General features: G+C 40.6%; 2 protein-coding genes across 16 annotated transcripts in view; one reads left to right on the top strand and one right to left on the bottom strand.

Annotated features, from left to right (window-relative positions):
• Nucleotides 1-10747: 10747 nt before the first annotated feature.
• ELOF1 (elongation factor 1) lies at nt 10748-13019 on the top strand. Its single transcript, XM_081316283.1, has 4 exons — nt 10748-10938; nt 11141-11262; nt 11601-11671; nt 12309-13019. The coding sequence occupies exons 2-4, from the start codon at nt 11147-11149 to the stop codon at nt 12371-12373; spliced, it is 252 nt and encodes an 83-aa protein (XP_081172409.1). The 5' UTR covers nt 10748-10938; nt 11141-11146; the 3' UTR covers nt 12374-13019.
• A 2722-nt stretch (nt 13020-15741) lies between these two features.
• Nucleotides 15742-22788, bottom strand: part of CNN1 (calponin 1) — an 84614-nt gene continuing 77567 nt past the window's right edge. For 10 of the 15 annotated variants that reach the window (XM_081317191.1, XM_081317192.1, XM_081317190.1 and 7 more), the window contains 3 exons: nt 22002-22112; nt 19862-20008; nt 15742-18801 (listed from right to left, as the gene is read on the bottom strand). In XM_081317191.1, the coding sequence (XP_081173317.1) occupies nt 18550-18801; nt 19862-20008; nt 22002-22112 (510 nt within the window). In that variant the 3' untranslated portion in view covers nt 15742-18549. The remainder of the gene's footprint in view (nt 18802-19861; nt 20009-22001; nt 22113-22788) is intronic. The other 5 variants (XM_081317186.1, XM_081317187.1, XM_081317188.1 and 2 more) reach the window with 3 other exon arrangements.

The following is a 22788-nucleotide window of genomic DNA, read 5'->3' as shown; positions in this document are numbered from 1 at the left end:
TGAGACTGGTGAACACCCAGGGAGCAGCTGTCCACAGGCACCTCTCCAGGACGCCCGGCTTTAAAGTTCAAAAACAGCACTTCTGAAATCTTCCCAGAAACTAATTGGAAATAATGGTAGACCATTTTAAAAGAAATTAAATGGCAACTTTCACATTAGGATGATAGGGAGACCATTTCTGTAACTGGTAAAAGACTTGTGGCTTTGCCTTTGAGAAATAAGAAGGAACGTGAAAGAAGCAAATCCAGCAAAGGTGAAGGGTGAGAATATAAAATCCTATTTCAGTTACATTATGTATGCAGATATTTGGCGCCAAGAGGGTGCTTTACTTAATATTCCCAGCAAATGCTGCAGATGGGAGCTGAATGCCTGTGGAAGTTTGCAAATCATCTGAGAAACTTTTCTTCTGAAAACCCAGAAGGTACAATGAGGTGCTTTCCAAAGTGGTTATAGAATATAAGCATGCAAGTCACTCTAAGAAGCCACCAAATTTAAACAGCTGCTCTCAGGACAAAACAAATCTTATAGCTCCCTTCTAGCTGATTTGCTAACTTTATTTTGCTACATACAATTCTCAGTGTAGTTTACAGTATATGTCAAAATAGACCACTGCTGCTCTAAAAAAAGTAATATTCCTCTATTTGGAGTCACCCATTATCTGTTCCCATTCCAGTTCTGAGTTAGGCTCCTAAGTGTTTGTGGAGGACATACCCTTGTCAGCTCTATTCTGGGGCCAATCTGCTGCTGAGCAACTTGCAGGTGTCCTCTTGGCTCATTGTAAGACCACAACACCCAATCCAGCCACAGGGGTCTATGCATCTTTGGCCATTTCTACTATGGCTCCCATAGGGGTTCTGTACCTTGTTTATTTATTTAACCAATTCATATATTACATCAATTTATGTCCATGGTGGCAGTAGACACCACAGATGGCTGGCTTGCCTCCTGCGTCCATACTACTGTTGTTAATCCACTCTTTCTGATGGGCTTGGAAATATTTCTTCTGTAGTTGCTGGGGCTGGAACAATTTCTGATGGACTCAGGCAGTCTAGAATCTCATTTCAGGGGTCATCAGGGTGCAGCAGATTCTTTTCCTTAGCAACTGTATTGTTCTGGAGATCTTACATTGCATCATTTGCTGCCATAGAAAAGGATTTTCAATCAGCTAAATATGTACTGGCTTATGTTTTCCGCCATAACTCACATGCTTGATGTATTAACTTGAAATAAAACTGGATACATCAGAAATGTTTTTTCCTCAAAATAACAATAAAGTTCATGTTAAGTAAGTTGCCGAGAAAACTAATTCATGTCTATAACACAGTGCTAACCTCAAGTGAAATTCCTTCATCATTTTCCTATTCACTTCCTTGCGTAAGAAAATGGATGTATCCTGCATCTTTGCACACATGACTTGACATAAAAGCCCAGAACATATTTTTTATTACAAGGATCAACTCTGATGCTATTGCACTACCGTTTGTCTTTTTAAAAATTAGACTTCCAGAAATATAAGTACTATATACCACTAATTACCACTGGCAGCATGCATTCAAAGTTACTTTATATCTGCATCAACTTCCAAAATCACTTCCAAAATCTTGCCAAGAAAACTATAAGGTGTTACTTTCTCTCCCCTCTCTGTCTCCCTCTCCAACTCCTATAATATACAATTTAGAATTATTTACACAGCAGAAATGAATCACATAAAGCATTGTCCAACATCAGATGTGATGTTTCAGCTGATTTATAATCCAACATCTGGACGAGCTCTTTGGTCAGCAGTTCTTAGGTCCTGAATTCATGTGACTCACAATGGCAAACAAGTGATGGATTAACCTCTCAGACTCTCTGAACAACACCTCCTGACATCAGCACATATTGACAAGAATGAGTATCCTATGCAAAATAAGAACAGATGTACAAAATGTCATGGGACCTTCATAACATGCTTCTCTATGATTACAGACAGCAGTTCCTCAAAATAGGAATCAGCTGGAGAAAGAGTAGCTGTTTTCTTCCCTTATATTCTTCTATTAGTGCCTCATTTTTAATGTTAAGATATCCTTTTAAATGTGGGTATATAATATGTATTCATTTTAGAAGTCCTTATGTGGAGGGTATAATTCACTGAAGGTATACCAACTACATTTTTTTCTTCTGTTCAATCATGTCCAATTATCAGAGACTGCCTGGACAAGTCCCTGCAGTTTTCTTGGCAAGATTTTTCATAATGGTTTGCCGTTGCTTCCTTTCTAGAGCTGAGACAAAGTGAGTAGCCCAAAGTCATCCATCTAGCTTTGTGCCCAAGTCAGGATTAGGACTCATATTCTTCAGTTTCTAGCCTGATGCTACTACACTAGCCAAATTGGTTCTCTTTACCAACTACATTAAAAGGTAAAGGTTCCCCTGCACATGCGTGCTAGTCGTTTCCGACTCTAGGGGCTGGTGCTCATCTCCGTTTCAAAGCCGAAGAGCCAGCGCTTGTCTGAGGACGTCTCCGTGGTCATGTGGCCAGCATGACTAGACGCCAAAGGCGCACAGAACACTGTTACCTTCCCACCGTAGTGGTCCCTATTTTTCTACTCTCATTTTTACGTGCTTTCAAACTGCTAGGTTGGCAGAAGCTGGGATGAGTAACAGGCGCTCACTCTGTTACATGGCACTCAGGATTCGACCCGCCAAACTGCCGACCTTCTGATTGACAAGCTCAGTGTTGTAACCCACTGAACCACCGCGTCCCTACCAACTACATTACAAACATGCAAATATATTGCAGATACTATTGGTATCCCTCAATTTTTCCCCAAGAATCCCAATTTGCCATGAAGTAAGTTGAAACTGGCACAAGTAAGGGGCATCCACCATTCTTTATTTCATGGTCCATGAAGCAGAAACTTTGGTTTATGATGTTTGACTTAACCCTACCTTATGTCATATACTGCAAAACTATTGTTCAACAGCCCATACTTAGAATAAATATTGCATGTTCAACATGCTTTTTAAGAGTAGTGGTGGCACAGTGGTTAGAATGCAGTATTGCAGGCTAACTCTGCATTCTACCACCAGGAGTTTGATCTTGACCAGCTCAAGGTTGACTCAGCCTTCCATCCTTCCCGGGATGGTAAAATGAGGAGCCTACGGTAATTGTTGGAGGCAATATGCTGACTCTGTAAATCACTTGGAGAGTGCTGTAAAGCAGGGGTACCCAACCCCAAGTGCTTGGACCAGCCTCAGGCCACAGCATGCCTGAATCCAGGCCACACAAATAAGTGAAGCCCCATCTGCTAGATGCAGGCAGCATGGGAAATCATGCCCCCTCCAGTCCACGGAAAAACCTCTCTCCACAGAACCAGTCCCTGGTGCCCAAAAGGTTAGAGGCCGCTGCTGTAAAGCACTATGAAGATTTATATAAGCGCTATTGCTATTGTTTTCCTGGTGTTGCCTTCAGTCTGTAGCTATAAGGATGTACTGCAAGGGATCCGTTGATCCTCTTGATTCAGAACAAGAAACTAGATTTTTTTTCCCTGCCCACTATTTTAGCTAGCCAAGTTTTTTAAAAAAAAAAATCACCTCTTCTCCAAAGTTCTAGCCACCCTCTTAGTAATGTACCATCTGCAAATTTGGTGTGTGTCCCCTCAATTACTTCATCCATGTAATTCAAAAACACTGAACAGCATCAACAGAATAATTTTTACAATCATAAGTACATTTCTTTATGAATTCAGGGTCTTCCTGGCCTCGCAGCTCCTATTCAAAGGTGTCAGCTGTGGCCAGTAACCCCAGTTATTGCTCATATATAATTTAATTTTATTCATAACTCATGCTGTGTGTTTTTAAGATGGTTCACTGCTCTGATGTTTTATATTTTGATATACCTTTTATATGCTGATTTTGTGAGTTTTTATGCATTAATGCTGTATTCTGTTATGCCATATGAAATAATAATAGCTGCAGCCAGGAAAGCCTTTGCACAACCCCATTTGCATGCCAGTTGCACCCTTTCCTACATTGGAGGGCCCTTTACACAATCACTTATGCACTAGTCACCTTACAGCTTGACTACTGCACTGTGTTTTACATGGGACTGCTCTTAAATACCATATAGAAGCTTCAATTGGTCCACAGTATGGCAGCACAATGGGCATGCTTTGTATGGCCATGTAATACCTCTGTTTTGTGTGCTGCATTGATTGCTGGCTTATTTCCACATGCAATTCAAAGTACTGGCTGTTACCTATAAAGCCCTACATGCCATAGAGCCTGGTTACTTGAAATCTGTTTATTTCCCATAGCATCTGCCTGGCCAATTTGATCTTGCAGAGTTGCCATTTCTTTAATTAAAAAATGCCACCTATTGGGATCCCAGAAGCCCAACTTTCGTGTAGCAACCCCTGCCATCTGGAATGCAATTTTCCCTGAGTTCTAGATGGTTCTGACCCTACTGGTGTTTAGAAAAGCTGTGAGAATCTGATTCTTTACCCAGGCCTTTGGCAAGGGAGATGAGATGCTTGCTTCATCTCATTTGCCTTCTTTTAAGGATTGTTGATTTGATTGCAATTACTGTGAGCCCAGAGAGAGTAAGACAGTAGTTTAAAGGAGTAAGTTTAATAAATATCATCATCATGATCATGATCTAGGGAGTACAGTCTATTGCAGTCTATTGCATCTACCTTACCCTAAAGAAATCATGAATAAACTCTAAGCCTAACAGACCTGGATTAGAGATACACAACTCTGTGTCTGAAGATACGTTCATTGATACTTGCCAGGTTCTCTATCCCACTTGAATATTTTTAAAGAAACTTGGAAAGAAAAAGGAAGGGAGAGGAGAGGAATGGACAGGTGGAGAGGAAATATGGCATGTTACAAATCAAACTGTCAGCCTCTATAGTATCTTTATTTATAAAAGTGCTTTTGGGGTCCACATATATGTTCTTAGAAAAGTCATTAGTCTGCCATCCAGAGTTTTGAGTAGAAGTGTGCTTGCATGCCCAGAGAAAAAAGGCCCATTTTGGAAGGGATTGTGGGGGGTGAAAGGGGAAGGAGCTATCTCATCAATTTACTGAAGAGGAACTTTGGAAATTGGCAAGTTGTTGCAACAACCATTTTATGAAAATTCAAAATAATTGCCAATTTTTGATATAGCTGAACTAGACTTATTTATATATATTTATTAAAATTATATGCAACTACTCACTCTGAAATGCAATTCTGAGCCAATGATACATTTCTTTTGGCTCCCTCCTTGCTGGTCCCCTTGCTAAGTACAATTGCTACTTCTTTCTTACTTTCATACAGATTGTTGTGTAGCCGGTTCTTTCAGGCATTGAGCAAGCCGGAAGGTTCAAAACAGCAACAGGCTTTATTGAAGGTCAGACATAACAGAAGCAACAAGTGAGCTGCTGTGCAGCTATTTATATGGTTGGCCAGTAGGCAGTGACCAATAGGTTTAAAGCAGAGGTTTCCCACCCAAGACCTACTTAGCCGGCTGGAGACAACCAGTCTGGGCCGGCTAGCAACCGTTACAAGCATACACGTGAACTAGCACTTAGCAATTGAACTCAAGCAATTAGCAAGCAGTGCAACATAAGCAAACACTTACACATATAGAAAAAAAGACCAATACATTAAACCCCTTTCCCCTGGATGGTACACACATTCAATTGGTTATAAAATCTTGAAGATATTTCGGGGGTCTTCGGGCTCGTTCAGAGCGTTGGGGGGTTGTCGGAATCTCCTAGTCTACTGGTTCATCTGCCGTGCTGGGTAGACCTGGGCTCTGTGGTTTGGTGGAGTCAAAACAACTCGAGTCTCTTTGGCTGGCCTGTCCCGATTGGCCCAGCCCAAAGTCTAACGGTGCTGCTAAGTCGGCATGGCTGCTGCTGGGTGTCAGGTGACTGCCCGGCCCCTGAGGTCCGGTCAGGGGGAGCACTATTACGACCCCATCCCCATTCGCTTTCATGGAAAATGTCTCAGAGCGTCCAAACTGCTCTGCTGAAGTGTGAGGTGGTGGACTCCAGGTCTGGTCCCCCTGGATGTCCTGAGCCAACGACTGTTCCATTAGTTGCCAGCACAACTGATCTACATGTCGGCAAATGACTCACCCATCTTCCAGGACCACCTCGTAGGAGAGTGGTCCTGACACTTTAATAACTTCTGCTGCCATCCACAACTGCCCTTGCCCATAGTTCCAAGTCCAAACCCCACCTGTAAATGCCTAGGTGTCTCCAGGCATGCCATGTCAGAGGCCACTCTATCGGGGTGCAGTCTGTCCAATTTTGTTATTAGTCTCTTGCCCCAACGCAGCTCTGCAGGGCTCTTGTCTGTAGCCATACAAGGCGTTGTATGCTGGCATAACAAGAAGTCGGCCACCCTGTGGTGCCAGTCCCCTGTAGTAATGCGTTTAAGGGACTCTTTGGTTGTGCGAACCATCTGTTCTGCTTGCCCGTTCGACGATGGGTGAAAAGGAGCCGATGTGGCATGCCTAATGACATTGGCCCTGAGGAAGGCCTGGAATTCTGATGCGGTGAACTGGTCTCCGTTGTCGGAGACTAAGATGTCCGGAAGCCCATGCATTGCAAACAGTGACCGCAACACCTGGATGGTCCTTGCGGTAGTCATATTGGGAATTGAAACCACCTCCAACCATTTAGAGTGGCTATCAACCACTATTAAAAACAACTGTCCCTGAAAGGGCCCAGCAAAATCTACATGGATTCCTGACCACGGTGTGTGCATTTCCTCCCATCAGTGGACAGGGGCCTGTGGCATCTCTGGTCTGGACTGTTGACATGTGTAACACCCATGTATTGGGTCTCAATAGCTTTATCTAGCCCTGGCCACCAGAGGTAGCTCCTCACCAGTGCCTTCATCCGTACGAGCCCGGATGGCCTTTGTGCAGAGACTGGAGAACTCTGGGCCTGAGTGAACTGGGGACTACGACCCTGCTACCCCAAAAGGATGCGCCCCTTGTAAGCCGAAAGCTCATTTTTCCGACTGAAAAACCTCTGGAACTCGCCCCCCCCCCCCCCTATTTTCCAGCCATCCTGTGTGAATCCAAGCCAACACGCGACTTAGGAGTTTTTGGCTGCCGTTTCTGCAGCAACATCTCCTGCATGTAGGGGAAACTCTGGCAAGTCTTGAATTGCTAAAATGCATGCAGCTGGAGCCAGATTGGGCTCCACATGCAGCAAGGGCAATCTACTAAGGCCCTCTGCATGGCCCATTTCTTTGCCAGGTTTGTGAACCAGCCTGTAGTCATAGGCCGAAAGGAAGATAGACCACCTCAACATTCGTGGCGACAGAATTTGAGGTGTCTGCTTGTCCGTTGTGAACAAGCCTAGCAAGGGCTTGTGGTCAGTAAAGACCGTGAACTGCCTCCCATATAAATAGTCATGGAACTTTTTAACCCCGGCCATGATGGCTAAGGCCTCTTTGTCAATTTGCTAAATCCAGTCTGAACATCTGGCTGACTGTGCGATGATCAATAACAACAACAATAATAATAAAGTTGGAAGGGACCTTGGAGGTCATCTAGTCCAACCCCCTGCTCAGGCAGGAAACCCTATACTATTTCAGACAAATGGCTGTCCAATCTCTTCTTAAAAACTTCCAGTGTTGGAGCATTCACCACCTCTGGAGGCAGGTTATTCCACTGATTAATTGTTCTAACTGTCAGAAAATTTCTCCTTAGTTCTAGGTTGCTTCTCTCTTTGGTTAGTTTCCATCCATTGCTTCTGCCTTCAGGCACTTTGGAGGATAGCTGGACTCCCTCTTCTATGTGGCAGCCCCTGAGATATTGGAACACTGCTATCATGTCCCCCCCCCATCCTTCTCTTCATTAAACTAGACATTCCCAATTCCAGCAACTGTTCCTTACATGTTTTAGCCTCCAGTCCCCTAATCATCTCTGTTGCTCTTCTCTGTACTCTTTCTAGTCTCAACATCTTTTTTACATCATGGTGACCAAAACTGGATGCAGTATTCCAAGTGTGACCTTACCAAGGCATTGTAAAGTGGTATGAATACTTTACGTGATCTTGATTCTATCCTCTATTAATGCAGCCTAGCACTGTGTTGGCTTTTTTGGTAGCTGCAGCACACTGCTGGCTCATATTTATTGTCCACTAGGACTTCAAGATCCCTCTCACAGTTGCTACTATTGAGCAAGATACCACCTAGACTATACCTGTGCATTTGGTTTTTCTTGTCTAAATGTAGAACCTTACTTTTTTCATCATTGAATTTCATTTTACTAGGTAGGGCACAATGTTCAAGTCTGTCCAGATCCTCCTATATCTTAAGCCTATCTTCTGTAGTGTTGGCTATTCCTGACAGCTTAGTGTCATCTACAAATTGGATGAGTTCCCCATCTATCACCTCATCCAAATAATTGATGAAGATGTTGAAGAGCATGGGCCCAGAACAGAGCCATGGGGCACCCCACTACATTTCCTTCCATGTAGATGCAGTTCCATTGAGGACCACACGCTGAGTACGGCCTGTCAGCCAGCTACGATTCCATGTGGTGATGCTGTCTAACCCACATTTTTGTATCTTATCAAGTAGTAGGTTGTGGTCTACTGTATCAAATGCCTTACTGAAGTCCAAGTAAATTATGTAATTATATAATACAACTCCACCTCCTGTTTTGTTAGGTATGTTTCTTTTGAATAGTTTGTATCCTTCCATCAGTACATTCCAGTCATGAGTTTCATCCCACCAAGTTTCAGTAATGGCAACTATATCATATTGTTAGACACAAAAATAGTCACAAATTGAAATCCACTCTGTTTGAATTACAAATAGAAAAAAAGTTTATTAGACTTCAAAACAAAGTCTAAAAAGTAACGGTTTGCAAAGCCTGATGGATTCAGGAAGACAAACAATGCAATGTAGCCAAGCACTGAACCACACCCCCAAATTCCAAAATCACACATTATTATACATCCTATAGCGACGCCCCATTCCCTCCCCCATGGCCCCATTGGCTTAGGCTTTGGAGGTTACAATCTATCAGAAGCACCTAAACAGAATACATCATCTCCGCCCCTGTTTGCTTAAGGTAAAGGTAAAGGTTCCCCCACACTTGCGTGCTAGTCGTTTCCGACTCTAGGGGCCGGTGCTCATCTCCGTTTCAAAGCCGAAGAGCCAGCGTTTGTCCGAGGACGTCTCCGTGGTCATGTGGCCGGCAGGACTAGACGCCAAAGGCGCACGGAACGCTGTTACCTTCCCACCGTAGTGGTCCCTATTTTTCTACTTGCATTTTTACGTGCTTTCAAACTGTTTGCTTACATTATACTAGTAAGATCCCTCCCCTACTATCCTGTTTACTCAGACCATATATGTATGTGCTTATCAATTCTAAAGGAGAGATGTCTCCCATCTTCTACACCTGTCAGATCAAGTAGGGGTACCAGGCACCAGAAGATACTTAAAAACAATTCCTAGATGGTGACTCACACTTGGCCCCTATTGTAACTCCTGTTCTCCCCCTCCCTCCACTTGAGGCTTGTATTTTCCCCATATACTCAAAGCATCTACTCAGGCAATTGATTATAAAATGATAATTATAAAATATAAAATATGATTACATGATAATACTAAAATTTTATTTTTAAATTTCCTCGCTACTTCCGGTTATTTTTCACAATATCTGCCTTCTTGTAATAATTCTTCAACTTCACCCTGCTTGTTCCCTAAACTTTTAGTGTTAGTGTACATGCATGTGAATCCTTTATGGGTTTGCAGTATATTTCTTATATCTCCTCCTTTGTAACTGGGATTTCATCCTTTCCATCACTCTCTACTTCATTATGTTTTTCTTTACTTCTTCTTTCTCTGTACTCCCTTTCTCCTTATGTGATTGTTTTCTAGTGGTTTTTGTTTGGAATTAGGTTCTAAAGGTTGTGAAGATTGCCACCCCCCTCAATTGAGCCTTGGTGAAGCCTCCTTAAGTAACACCAGCTGCCTGCAATTAGTGCAGGTTCGCATCCCACCAGGCTCAAGGTTGACTCAGCCTTCCATCCTTCCGAGGTAGGTAAAATGAGGACCCAGATTGTTGGGGGCAATAAGCTGACTTTGTAATAATGCCGCTTGGGGTGTGTGTGAAAGCCCTAATAAGCAGGCATATACGTAGAATGAAGGCTACTGCTAAGCTTGTAAGCCGCCCTGAGTCTTCGGAGAAGGGCGGGATATAAATGGAATTAAAAATAAATAAATAAAAAATTTTTTCACTTTAAAGCCATTTTGATAAGATGAGCCAACCATTTTTCAAATATATTCATTCCCGTTCTTGTGAGGTGCAGTCCATCCCTTGCCAGTAGCCCTGCTAGATAATGCAGACCATGGTCTAGGAAGCCTGGTCTGAAGACTATATAGTTTCTGCTCCCCTAAGAGCTGAATCTCCTAACACCAATATTTTCTTTTTTTTTCCCCTAGGGAAGTCTGGAATACTTTTTTTTCCTGTCGCAGGAATGCTGAGTTGTAGAACAATCGTATCAAGCGGTTTTCCAGATGGATTGCCCTGGGAAGAATAGCAGCGCCAAATCTGTACTGCTGGCATTAGAAAAAACCGTGTTTGACACAAGCAGCGCCAAACCCTTTCTATACGCAAGGAGAGTTTGTACATTAGTTAGTACATTACCCGGAAGCTTGTACATTAAAGCTATCATGCGTCTACTCTACATTTTCTGTTCTCTCTACTGTGGTGAGAACGGCCGACGATAATATCCGTTTCCGGCCTCGACGCCGGAAGCGCTGGTCTCTGTTAGAAACGCGGCCTGGGGGAACTATCCAACCAGGTCGGAGGCTACGTCCGCGCGGTTTTCTGCGGAAGTGGCGATGTTTTGAGCCGGGATTGGCACTCGTGCTGGAAGAAGGAAAGGGGTCTCTCTCACAGGGAATTCTACTGGGCCTCAGCAGGTTCCATCTTTGGTGATGCATCTTTTCTTTGCTCTAAGTTTTACCTGTTGCAGATGATGAATCTTAACATAATTACCCAGTAACAAAGTACAAAACTTTCTGCTAAGATTTACATCTTTAATCTTTATAAATATTGGGACTAGATAGAATTTTTTAATGAATTTCCCCCACTCCCCCCCAATCCTTCTTAATCATTAGTTTCTTTTTGCTGCAGGTAAAGATGGGTCGTAGGAAGTCAAAGCGGAAGCCTCCACCCAAAAAAAAGATGACGGGAACACTTGAGACCCAATTTACATGTCCTTTTTGTAACCACGAGAAATCCTGTGATGTTAAAATGTAAGCTGTTTATATAAGTGATGGGAGAACATAGCTTCCCTGTTTGATGGCAAACAGAACTGGATATGATACAGTTGTTGGGGCTCTAGGTCTCCAGAAAAAAAGATTTTGGAAACAAAAACATAGGAAGTGTATTTTTCTAGATAGGGCAGTTGTAAAATTGAGAAAGTTTGGGGTGTTAATAGTAATCTAATTAGCATTAATATATAGTATTTTTATTTGGTATGCTTATATCTAACACATAAGACCTACTTGCATTGTATTCTGCAATCAGAATTCTAGTGGACTGATTTAGGCTAATAATACTATTTAACTGCAGTTATGATTCTGTGTTCCAGGGAAAGAGCTCGGAATACTGGAGTGATATCTTGTACTGTATGTCTGGAAGAATTTCAGACCCCTATCACTTGTATCCTTTACTCATTTATATATTTAAAGTATCAAATAATTGCCCTGTTCTGTCCTAGCTGTTCTCTACAATTAAGAAAAATATTTGGATTTTAGCCTCAATTTAATCAAACATTCAAAATGAGGATTGTGTATTAAATACAAATATATGTTAAATCCACTTGCATCAAGACATGTAATTGGCATAAATGGTAACATTTACAATAAACTCTTGTTTGAGCCATTACAGGCTTAAATTAATTGATATTAGTCCTTTAAGTGATGGTGGAATGGATGAACAAAGAAGTTCTCAGGGATATCTAAATACATTGAGGCACATTAAACTGAGGTTTTATTGTATTTGGTAACATCTAATTTTGTTTTGCTGTGTAAATCTGAACTTGTTTTTGTAATTCCACTTTTTTATTTTAGGATAAACTGATTCTTGAAATTTGCATGTTCTCTCTTACCCAGTCTTAAAACACTGTAAATGAACCTTGATCAAGATCCTATTAAGCACAATTGTATATTTTTCTTTGCTCCATGGTGTCTGTACAGTTATAATAGAAATATTGGCTTTGCATATTCACTCTGAATTCAGACTTTTTTTTGGTGTAGAAGATATGTTAATATATTATCCTTGACCTCTGATCTTAAAGATCTTTCAGAACCAGTGGACGTTTACAGTGATTGGATAGATGCTTGTGAGGCAGCCAATCAATAACAACTTAAAGGAACTTGTTGGAAGTTAATTAATGTTTCTTTATTCAAGAGTGGGGATAGCTGTTTCACAATGCATTGGAGATACAGCTAGAGTGACTATGAAATGCTGGTTTGTGCTCTTTTCTTCTATTCTGTAATCTACCTTTTTATATGAATATTGTGGAGTTTAGAAACTAATGACTATCAAAAAAGACCTGCAAGTGTGGGAAAGGTCAGTTTTTATTCAGGTTGATGCTTGGGAAATTTTTCTCTCAAGATTGAAATTTGAGGTTAAGTGCATCAAATGCTGCTGTTCCATTTTTGTTAATTTATTTTGGGCTTATAGAGAAGGGCTTCCACATAAACTTCTCTTCCACTCTTGATGGTTCTTGGAATATTATATTCCATGTTAAATTGCAAACTGTAGTCAGCAAGAATGTACAAAATATAAGAAAAAATAGCCCTATCTTGGTCCCATGATACAAGCTTCATATTTATCTGTTGGAACAATAATCATGAAATCAACCTTTTTCTTAACATGTCTCCAGTTAGAATGGCAGCATATTGCCTCTGTTTCAGAAAACGTTGTGCACAGGACTCTTCTGTGGCACTGAGCATGGGATTTTGAGAACTGTGTTATGTAATAAAGTATAATTCAAAAAAACAAACCTGCATGACTGAGAAATGGTGCTGTCTTAAAAACATTTTGGTGCAATATACATAGGGCAATTTTACCAGTATATTATAATTCCTTTAGTAAGGACATATGACTATTTTTAGCATAATACTATGTATGGAATTAGTATACATTCTGCTCAGAACCTTTCACTCAATTGCTTTTTTTCCTAATACATGAATCCCAGTAACAAACCTTTCTATGACTTTAAAATGAATATGTCCATGCATATAGGACGGTAGGTAGTGGCTTGAGTGTGAATCTGGTATACAGTGCATTCAGAATGTATTCAGACCCCCTTCACTTTTGTCAGTTTTATTATGTTGCAGCCTGATTTTACAGTTGCTGAAATTCATTTTTTTTTCTCATTAATCTATACTCAGTACCCCATAATGACAAAGTAAAAACAGAATTTTAGAAATGTATGTAAATTTATTAAAAATAAAAAAACTGAAATTTATCACATTGGCATAAGTATTCAGACCCTTCACTCAGTACTTTGTTGAAGCACCTTTGGCAGCAATTACAGCCTTGAATTTTTTGGGGTATGATGCAACAAACTTTGCATACCTGGATTGGGGGATTTTCTGCCATTCTTCCTTGCAAATCCTCTCAAGCTTAGGCAGACTGAATGGTGACTGTCACTGGACAGCTATTTTCAGGTCCCTCCAGAGATGTTCAATAGAGTTCAGGTCAGGGGTCTGTCTGGGCCCCTTTAGGACATTCACAGAGTTGTTCCTAAGCCACTCCTGTGTTGTCTTGGCTGTGTGCTTAGGATTGTTGTCATGTTGGAAAGTGAACCTTTGGCCCAGTCTGAAGTCCTGAGCGATGTGGAGGATATCCTTGTACTTTGCTCCATTCAGCTTTCCCTCAACCCTGTCCAGTCTCCCATTCCCTGCTGCTGAAAAACACCCCCACAGCATGATGCTGCCACCACCATGCTTCACTATTGGGATGATATTGGGCAGCTGATGAGTAGTGCCTGGTTCCTCCAGACAATATTTAGAACTGAGGCGAAACAATTCAATCTTGGCTTCATCAGACCAGAGAATCTTATTCCTCACACTGTGAGAGTCCTTTGGGTGGTTTTTTGCAAACCTCAAGCGGGCTGAGTTTCTTTTGAACAAATTGTATCCTTCCATTACTATAGCCCAGACATACCAAACCCGTGATGTCATGTGATGTTGCATGATGTATCGGAGCTTTTTCCCCATTGCCAGCAATGGGGTGGGTGCGGTTTCATTGTGATGCGTCTGGCCCGCGGGCCAGCAGTTTGACACCCCTGCTATAGCCCAATCATGAATTCCATCCCTTGACTTCCATGACTTGTAATGTGGTGAGTTTATCTTGCTTTCTGATTGTCATATTGCCTCCCTATCCCATCATTTAAATAATATGTATGATTTTAATTTTTTATATTTCAATTTTTCATAGCTGCCCTGAGTAAGTAGGCAATAAGTCAATTAAATAACCAACTAAATAATGGATGTATGATTTTTCTTGGTAGGGGGTCATTCAGATTTGAAGAAAGTATTTCCCGGGAGGATAGGGCAAGGCAAGTCCCATTTTGGGGGAGGAAAGTGCTCATGATAAGGGGGAATTGCCCCATAGCACAAAAGCAGATCTGGAACAGATAGAAGATATATGCAGCTGACATCCTTATTAACTTGCTTTTGCAAATCAGAAAACAGGCAAGCCTAAACTCTTTTTTCTACTTCAAGGAGGTTAGAAGCAAACCACTTCCATATTGTTTTCAGGAAAAATATACAGTAGTCATGAAGATTCCAGCTAACAGAACAACTAAGTAATCTAAGAATCTGGGATCATAGAATGGTGTGTTCGTGGCAAATCAGCTGATTGGGTTTGTTATTGATACTTCAGAGAGTATTCTGAGGACAGCTAAAAGGTCACTTTTTCCCAGTGTCTGTATAAATCTTTGGGTTTATATTAACTGGAAATTCAGGATGCATAGAATGGAGCTAAGTGATTGTTAGTGTTACATCTTTTAAATAATAAGCTGTTATCTTCTTATAAGCTGTCATGTGAATGTATTCAACTTTTCCAGTGGGTCTCTGCTCCAGGATTCTAAATCATTTTGGAAATGAATCAGCAGCTTGTTAAGAAGCTAAATGAATAGTTATGTAAGTCAGATACTGGAAGCACAACCAAAGCAAGGAGGTGTCATCTACTGTGTGCTTTTATTCCTACCTGGATTAACAACTTAGTTGAGTTTTTGCTTCACCCTGGAGTTTTGACAGAATCCTTCTCCCCTTTGGTAAAGTTACTTATTTTTTTTCTGGTTAGTAAAATGGCAGTCCTTCCATGATGGCAGAACTGAAACTACCGTACTTCGCCTAGTGAGACAAGTGTTTCATTGTTTTATTTATTTATTTGATTTCTATAGCTGCTCATCTCAGCAAATGACTCTCCATGGCTCACAATTGTTAATTCAGCTGTTTAATCTTCTGTATGAGTCTAGCCTGGATATGTGTGAAATGCATACTTAGGGACAGCATCTGCTCACAGGATCACTCTTTGGAATTGCCTTGAATTGAACATCAGCAATGATGGGGCATACTAAATAGGCTTTTATTTGCAACTCTGTCCCATCAGGTTATATGAAAATCAGCTGATTTGGGTATAATTTATTATTTGAAAAGTCACTGAGCAGATTTGCTACGACAAAGTGTTAAAAACTGAAATATTATTTCACATTTAAGCCTGTGTTTTATTAGAATATTCCCAATTATTCCAAATATGCAAAATTAACTCATGGTGTCTATATGCATACATCAGTAATGATTTTGGCAACAATATAGTGATGGTTGCTACTGTTATTTTCCAGATAAATAGAGGTACAGATACAAATACATTAAATTTCCCAGTCTTGCGTACAGACCTGCAGTACTTTGATAGTTTGTTCCTGAAGAAATATTCAAGTGACCAGAGACTGCCCTCTATGTTGAATTTTATGTTTAGTTTCAAGAGGACCAAAAACTGATAACTCATTTGCTGAAAGGCTTTTTCATGCTGTTGATTATATTGCAATTTAGAGTGTATTCATGATCATGTAGTTTCACATCTCATACTAAGAGTAACAAATCTAATGGGTTTTGCCTTTAGCACATTCTGCAGTGATAAGAGATGCTTATAAAAAAATTCAAACATTTGGGGAAACAAATGGCTTAGCTAATAGAGGTTTCACAGAATAATTAAATTTTGTGTGGTTGTCTTCTCTTGGCAATATCTTAGATTCAAAGGTTACAAAAGGCCTTGGAGATTGCGGAGAACCACTAAAGTAAATGATCTGACAGGTTGTAATAGGAAGGGTTATGGTGACATTTTCGTTTTGTTTTGTTTTTAAACAGACACATCAGAATATGTGTTAAATAGCATTTAAAATAATATTTTAAAAGCCCCCTTTTCTTTTTATTGTGCCACAGTGAAATGAAGTAAATTTTAGCAGAACATTACCATGAAACATATCTTTTTTTAGGTTTTTGTTTTAAGGGAAGTGTGCCTTTAGCTGTTCAGCATGCAGAACTGTAGGAAGGATGTGGATTTTTAGGAAGATAAAGGGCAAGTGCTTTCATTGACTCTTATTAGCTTTTCAGTAGTATATATTTATGCCAGTTTCCCAAATGTTAATTTGGAAAATGAGCAAATATTCCTCTAGTTCCTCTAGTTCTAGATCAGGGGTAGGCAACCTCGGCTCTTTTATGACTCATGGACCTCAACTCCCAGAATTCTGGGAGTTGAAGTCCATGAGTCATAAAAGAGCCGAGGTTGCCTACCCCTGTTCTAGATAATTACCAGACAATATGGCATTAGAAAAAAATAGTGAAGCCAGCCATTCCTCAACTAAATATACATATAGATGACAGGCACACCAATCCTGAACTACAAGTGCAGGGATTAGAAATTGTGATCAGTTAAAAGAAAAAAATGTTTTAATATGCATAAATTAGATTCAGGGGCGGCAAAAAGTGAGACCTAGTGTGATGTTATGTTCTAGCTATTGGGAGTAGAGTAGCCCAGAAAAGCTCATTCTGGGCAGCTTTGAGCCAATTTCTTTTTCTCAGCCCAGGCAATCTCTCAATATATCTTAACATGGGAGAAATTGGTGGGAAGGATGCTTCCCTTGAGTTCCTGGAAGAAAGGCAGGACACAGCTAGATGCATAGGCAAGTACCAGTGAATCCTACTTTTGTGTGAATTGTATACTTGTTGGGCTTATAACTCAAACTTTGAATTGCACAGTATTGGCTTTATGGTAGATGATTTTATCTTTGTACAAGGCACATTATTATTTATATAAATCAGGAGAAGACTGCTTTAAAAATAATTGCGATTCCTGTATAACCTATGTTCAGTTAGTTTTACCTAAATTCTGATGCCTTTAAATTCTTAGATTGTATGCAAACACACAAATGTCTACTGTTTACTGCAAATTAAATATGTGCATGGGGATGAATGGGATAAATAAAATCAAAGGTAATGTAGTGGCATGCTGACTAATGAGAGATAAGTAAGGCAAGTACAAAGAAACATTTGTGTATTGCCAAGATATTCCTATCCATGTAATATGCAAGCAGATTTGTTAAAAAGCATTGACCTGTTTTGCAGAAAAGTTTGTATTCTTGGGCAACTAGCTGTTTAGTTTCCAGACAGTTTCTGCTTAAAATTGCAGAGGCGCTTGTTTTAACTTTACATCTCCATTTGTGCACCATCCTTCCCAGATGACCTGACATTGGCCATCTACAGGTCTTAAGGCATATTTATGTTAGTCTGGTGGTACTGCCTGGCTGGTGTGTCCAGCCTCCTGCAATCACTCTCCACCCATACACATTTTCCACAAGTTTTTGCTTTCCAAAAAGTCAATGGCTGGCTCAGGTTGCCACTGCTCTTGCACAAACTTTGTGTGTTTTAGCAAAGAAGTGATTGGAGCCTCTGGCAAAGTTAACACCTGGGGAACTTGCTATTTTATATTTAAGCAAGACAGAAAATGTGGCTCGTCCTGAAGCAATTTGTGTAATTAATGAAAACAAAATAGAGTGCAGGAGCTAACAATTTTACAGGTTGTACCTTCATTGCCTGCCTCTGCATTGATCTGAAACATTAGCAGCAGCTGGCACTGGGAAATAATGATTGAGAGTTGCCAGGGCTTTTTGTCAATTGAGAAGCCAAATTAAGAGGACTCATCCTTTTGTTTCTACTTCTCTCAACCTACTGTTTTTATTATTTGATCTTTCATCCTGAGAGTTTTGAGCCATATTAGTGCATGCTCAAAAGCAGTGACAGTAGTTGATAAGTCAAAGCGTGAAAGATATCGAGGTGAAGCTTTAACACTCAGTGATGGGGAAGCCTGGCTCTGGCATGTATTAAGGAGTCTTTAGTTGGTTAGCAATTTAGGGAACTGAATCTTCTTATATTCCTGGGTTAAAATAATCACATGATGATGGATCTTTTAGGAGGTGCCTCGCAGTGCTGGTGTCTCTATATCTGTCCCACAACTCCTGCTGGCTATTCAGTGTTGTAGAAGTTATGATGGCTGTGGTTATATTGGTCCTCATCGTCTCCGATTACAGGATAGGTGGGCGTGAGACAATACTTGGAGTCATAGACTTGCCGCGGCAGCCCATACACAGTCATGCCTTGCTGTGATGCTCCTTTGTTGCTGCCCATTTGCAGGGAGATATTCTGGGTGTCGCAATGCTCCATGCCAAGGGTGGGCTCAAAGATTTGTCTCTTGGTTCCAGGAGCTGTCATGCCTGCCTGAGATAGGGTGCAGTAGTAGAAAAAAGGGGAAGAATAGAAAAATAAAAAGCAGTTACTTGGAGAAAGTGTGAAAGGACTGGAACAATTGATAAATGACCCACGGACACACATACACATATACCTGCCAGTTGGTATTTAACATGATCACTAAAAATTTGTGTTGAAGAAAATAAGGAAAATAATTTGGCTCTTTGCCTTGTAAGATATTTATTTTCTAATTGATACACCTCAGAATGAAGTAATTGACATTCTAACATACCTCAAACATTTCTTTATCTTGATTTTTAAGAGCTAAAAATGAACATTTTGAGATTTGAGTACCTAATTTCTACACTACTCTTAGAGGAAAGACTTGTTTACATCAAACATATCTTGAGATAATGGTCTGCCTAGCTTGAACTTCCTTCAGCCTCAGTTCACATGTTTTCAGAGACCAAAAGCTAAGGAATCATGTGCTCCCAAATTAAATGTTGATGTGCAAACAGGAACAAGAACTTTATGTTTGGAAGAATTTGAAGGTTGTGTTTTAGTGAGGCTTAAACACAAGCTATATAAAAGTGTTCTAGATATAGTTACCTAGTTTCACACAGCGATCGTGTATGTCTGAAACCTTAGGAATGTTCCAGCCACATAGACGTGAAATGCTTCAGAACCAAAGGGAAACAGATGCTTTGGAGCATGCATGGGCATGAGCATACCATCTGTCTAACTTCTTAAAGTAGCTGCACGGAAGTTGCTCTATGGTTGCTGCATACAGCTTGAAAATAGCTGTATATAGAAGCCACGTGCCTTGAAGTACCTATTTATCTTCAAATCTGAAGAGCCTAGTATTTTCTGAATAACCATACAGAAGTATACAGAAACTGCAAAGCAGAAACCTATCCTTTATTTCTACATGGAGATTACACTATGATAGAAGCAGTGTAACTGCTATAGTACACGCAGTTGTGGTAATTCTGCTAGTCAATAAATTGTTGATGTTCCAGTGGAAGAATGAGGGAAAAACACAGTATTAAAATCAACTCAGTAATCCATTTTTTCCATTCAGATTTCTTACCTGGCTAGCCCCCTTGTTAGTTCCCATTTGTAGACTGATTGTGGCCTGATCTAGAGGCTGGTCTGCACTCAACTTTGGATCAAAGAGATGTCGCCGTGTGCCATATGCTGTCATACCTTGCTGGCTGGCAAACTTGTTAGTGCCCATCTAAGAAGAATGCAGTATTAGACTCATCATTCTGTCTTTGCCAAGTTTCTATTTTATATAATAATAATAAACCTTTATTGTCAAAGTACAACATGTGTACATTGAGATTACCTGAGCCTCCCCCTGTCCTCTCTCCCCCCAACACACAGTGACAACAAACCCTCCATCCCACCACACTATAAAGGTAAAAAGGTAAAGGTTCCCCCGCACATGTGTGCTAGTCGTTTCCGACTCTAGGGGCCAGTGCTCATCTCCGTTTCAAAGCCGAAGAGCCAGCGCTTGTCCGAGGACGTCTCCGTGGTCATGTGGCCGGCATGACTAGACACCAAAGGCGCACGGAACGCTGTTACCTTCCCACCGGAGTGGTCCCTATTTTTCTACTTGCATTTTTACGTGCTTTCGAACTGCTAGGTTGGCAGAAGCTGGGACGAGTAACGCGCTCACTCTTTTACGCGGCACTCGGGATTCGACCCACCAAACTGCCGACCTTCTGATCAACAAGCTCAGCGTCCTATATATAGGTTAAAAGCTTCCTCTTCATTCTGTTACTTAGACTTTTTCTCCATTTTCTCCCTAGTGATTTATATCATGTATCAACACTCAGCAATGACCGATAATAAAACACTCCATATGAAGACAGCTATATGGTGTCACTGTAAATCACAAGTGAAGAATTGGTCCTTTTCATGTCTTCTGTTTCCTTTAGCTATTCAGCAGTGATTTTAATGCAGGAAAACCTGCTTCAAAGCACTAATGACATTCCTAGAGATAGTTTTTTGGGGGAACAAACTGGCAAAAATCACATTGGCAAATATATTTAGACAACAATATGCCAGTTTTAGTGAGACAGGTATAAAATGGAACTGAGGGCACTCCACCCACAAATCACTTTGCACCATTTCTGAATTCTTTCAAGAATTGAATCTACACTTCTCTCCTTATGACCAATTGAACCTGTTAATTTCTAGCTTGGCTGCAGCATAAAATACTGATGTTTCCAGTGATGAAGCTTGGAAGAAGTTCATGAGTGGTCTGTTTTCAGTATGTGGGCAAATTCTTTTGCCATTTCCCAGCTGCAGGCTTCAGCTGGCATAGCATCAATGACATCTAGAGTGGGGGCCAGATGGGGTCAGAATGATGAAAATAGCATCATATTGCAAGCCCCACTCCTTTTGCACATGCATTACAATGTTACCTATTTCAAAGTGGTGGAGCCTACAAAACAAAATCATTTTCAATTCTCCACTGGTATTCATTGAGCCCTTAAACAGAAGTGACTTGAGAGTTTTATAGGCCTATCTTTACAGCAACTGCTCCTATATGTTTGGTGCATATCTACTGACTCCCGTTTACCATGCAGTAAATTGTTTTGATACCCTGCACACAATAACCCAGATGTAAATAGCTCATGTGAAATTGACATAAATGTATCTGTTTTCTTCTTTTCCCTAAGCAGTGGGCTCAAAGCATGCTTAGGATCGAGCCTCCTGATGTGTCTATTTTGGAGAAGAAATTGATCTTCTAATAGCATATTTTCTTTCCCTGCAATGTAAGCTGGGAGAAAGGGAATTTCTGTTGCTTCTCTCCCTGTAATTTTCAGTGTTTTGTTCATAATTCTCATCAGCATTTTTTACTGCCTAATGCACACCTGGCTGATTCATATGAGCTAAGAATAGCAGACACACTGGCACCATTGTGTCTCCTCTGCAATTAATTAACTGGAGGAAGCATTGACTAGTTCTCGGTACTTCAAGGCTGACTGTGGTGAGAAATGTTGCAGATCAATCTCAAACTGTTTCAGGAAGTTTGGGCAGAAGGATGAAAGCACTCGTGTGGAACTGCCATGGTAATTATGTATTTGGCTACAGTACACATTTGGACAAAAAAACTAATTTTGAAGGTATAGCAAGGTATCTTAAATTATTCCCTACAGACAATGCTACAAAATATCTGTTTCTTAGGGGAACAGTTTGCTATGACTGAAGCTACACACCTGCAGTCCTATGATGTTCCTTCCTTCTTTCAGCTTTTCAGGCAGGAATTTTCGCTGTTGTTTTTCAGCATACTTCACTCCGACATTCACCCTGTTGCCTTTTGTCTTTGCCTGTGTTGTGACAATCAGAAATCCTTTCAGATGTTTCTCTCCAGTATTTGCCAGAATGAGACAGGTCTGTTTTGCAGAGGGGTTGGGAACAACAGGAAGTTTTCCCCAGCCTCAGACCTAGTTATTTCATTTCAAGCTGGATCAAACCCCCGTTTAGTTCTGCAAATGGTTTCCTTGAGACATCATCTCTGTGATGTCCAGGCTGAAATCTCAGCACATTCCTTATAAGTGTGTAAAATTAGGCTGAGCATATATGGAGGTGCAAAGGGAAAGGGTTCTATACTTGCTCTTAGTACTTCTATAATACAGTATTTAACTGAAAATACTGAAGAGAGGTTTGTTTATTTATTTATTTATTTATTTATTTATTTATTTATTTATTTATTTATTTATTTATTTATTTTATTGGATTTATATACCGCCCTTCTCCCGAAGGACTCGGGGCGGTGTACAGGGCAGTTAAAACAGAATATACAAAGTTAAAAATAAATTAAATTAAATTAGCCCCAACAAGTAAATCACATTCTAAAAATTTTAAATTCCAGTCCCTCAGTCCAGGCCAGCAAGCTCAAATAACCAAGTTTTCAGGTCGTGGCGAAAGGAGCGAAGGTCAGGAGCCATCCGGAGCTCAACAGGGAGCTGGTTCCAGAGGGCAGGCGCGCCCACAGAAAATGCT

This window comes from Vipera berus, assembly GCF_964194415.1.
Source record: "Vipera berus genome assembly, chromosome: 2".
In the NCBI taxonomy this organism is placed as follows: domain Eukaryota; kingdom Metazoa; phylum Chordata; class Lepidosauria; order Squamata; family Viperidae; genus Vipera; species Vipera berus.
This window is presented reverse-complemented; position numbering and strand designations above follow the sequence as displayed.

Coding starts and splice junctions, on each gene's coding strand:
- ELOF1 (XM_081316283.1), top strand. CDS start 11,147: ATGGGTCGTAGGAAGTCAAAGCGGAAGCCTCCACCCAAAAAAAAGATG. Junction 11,263..11,600: donor AAATCCTGTGATGTTAAAAT/GTAAGCTGTTTA, acceptor TCTGTGTTCCAG/GGAAAGAGCTCGGAATACTG. Junction 11,672..12,308: donor ATTTCAGACCCCTATCACTT/GTATCCTTTACT, acceptor CTGATCTTAAAG/ATCTTTCAGAACCAGTGGAC.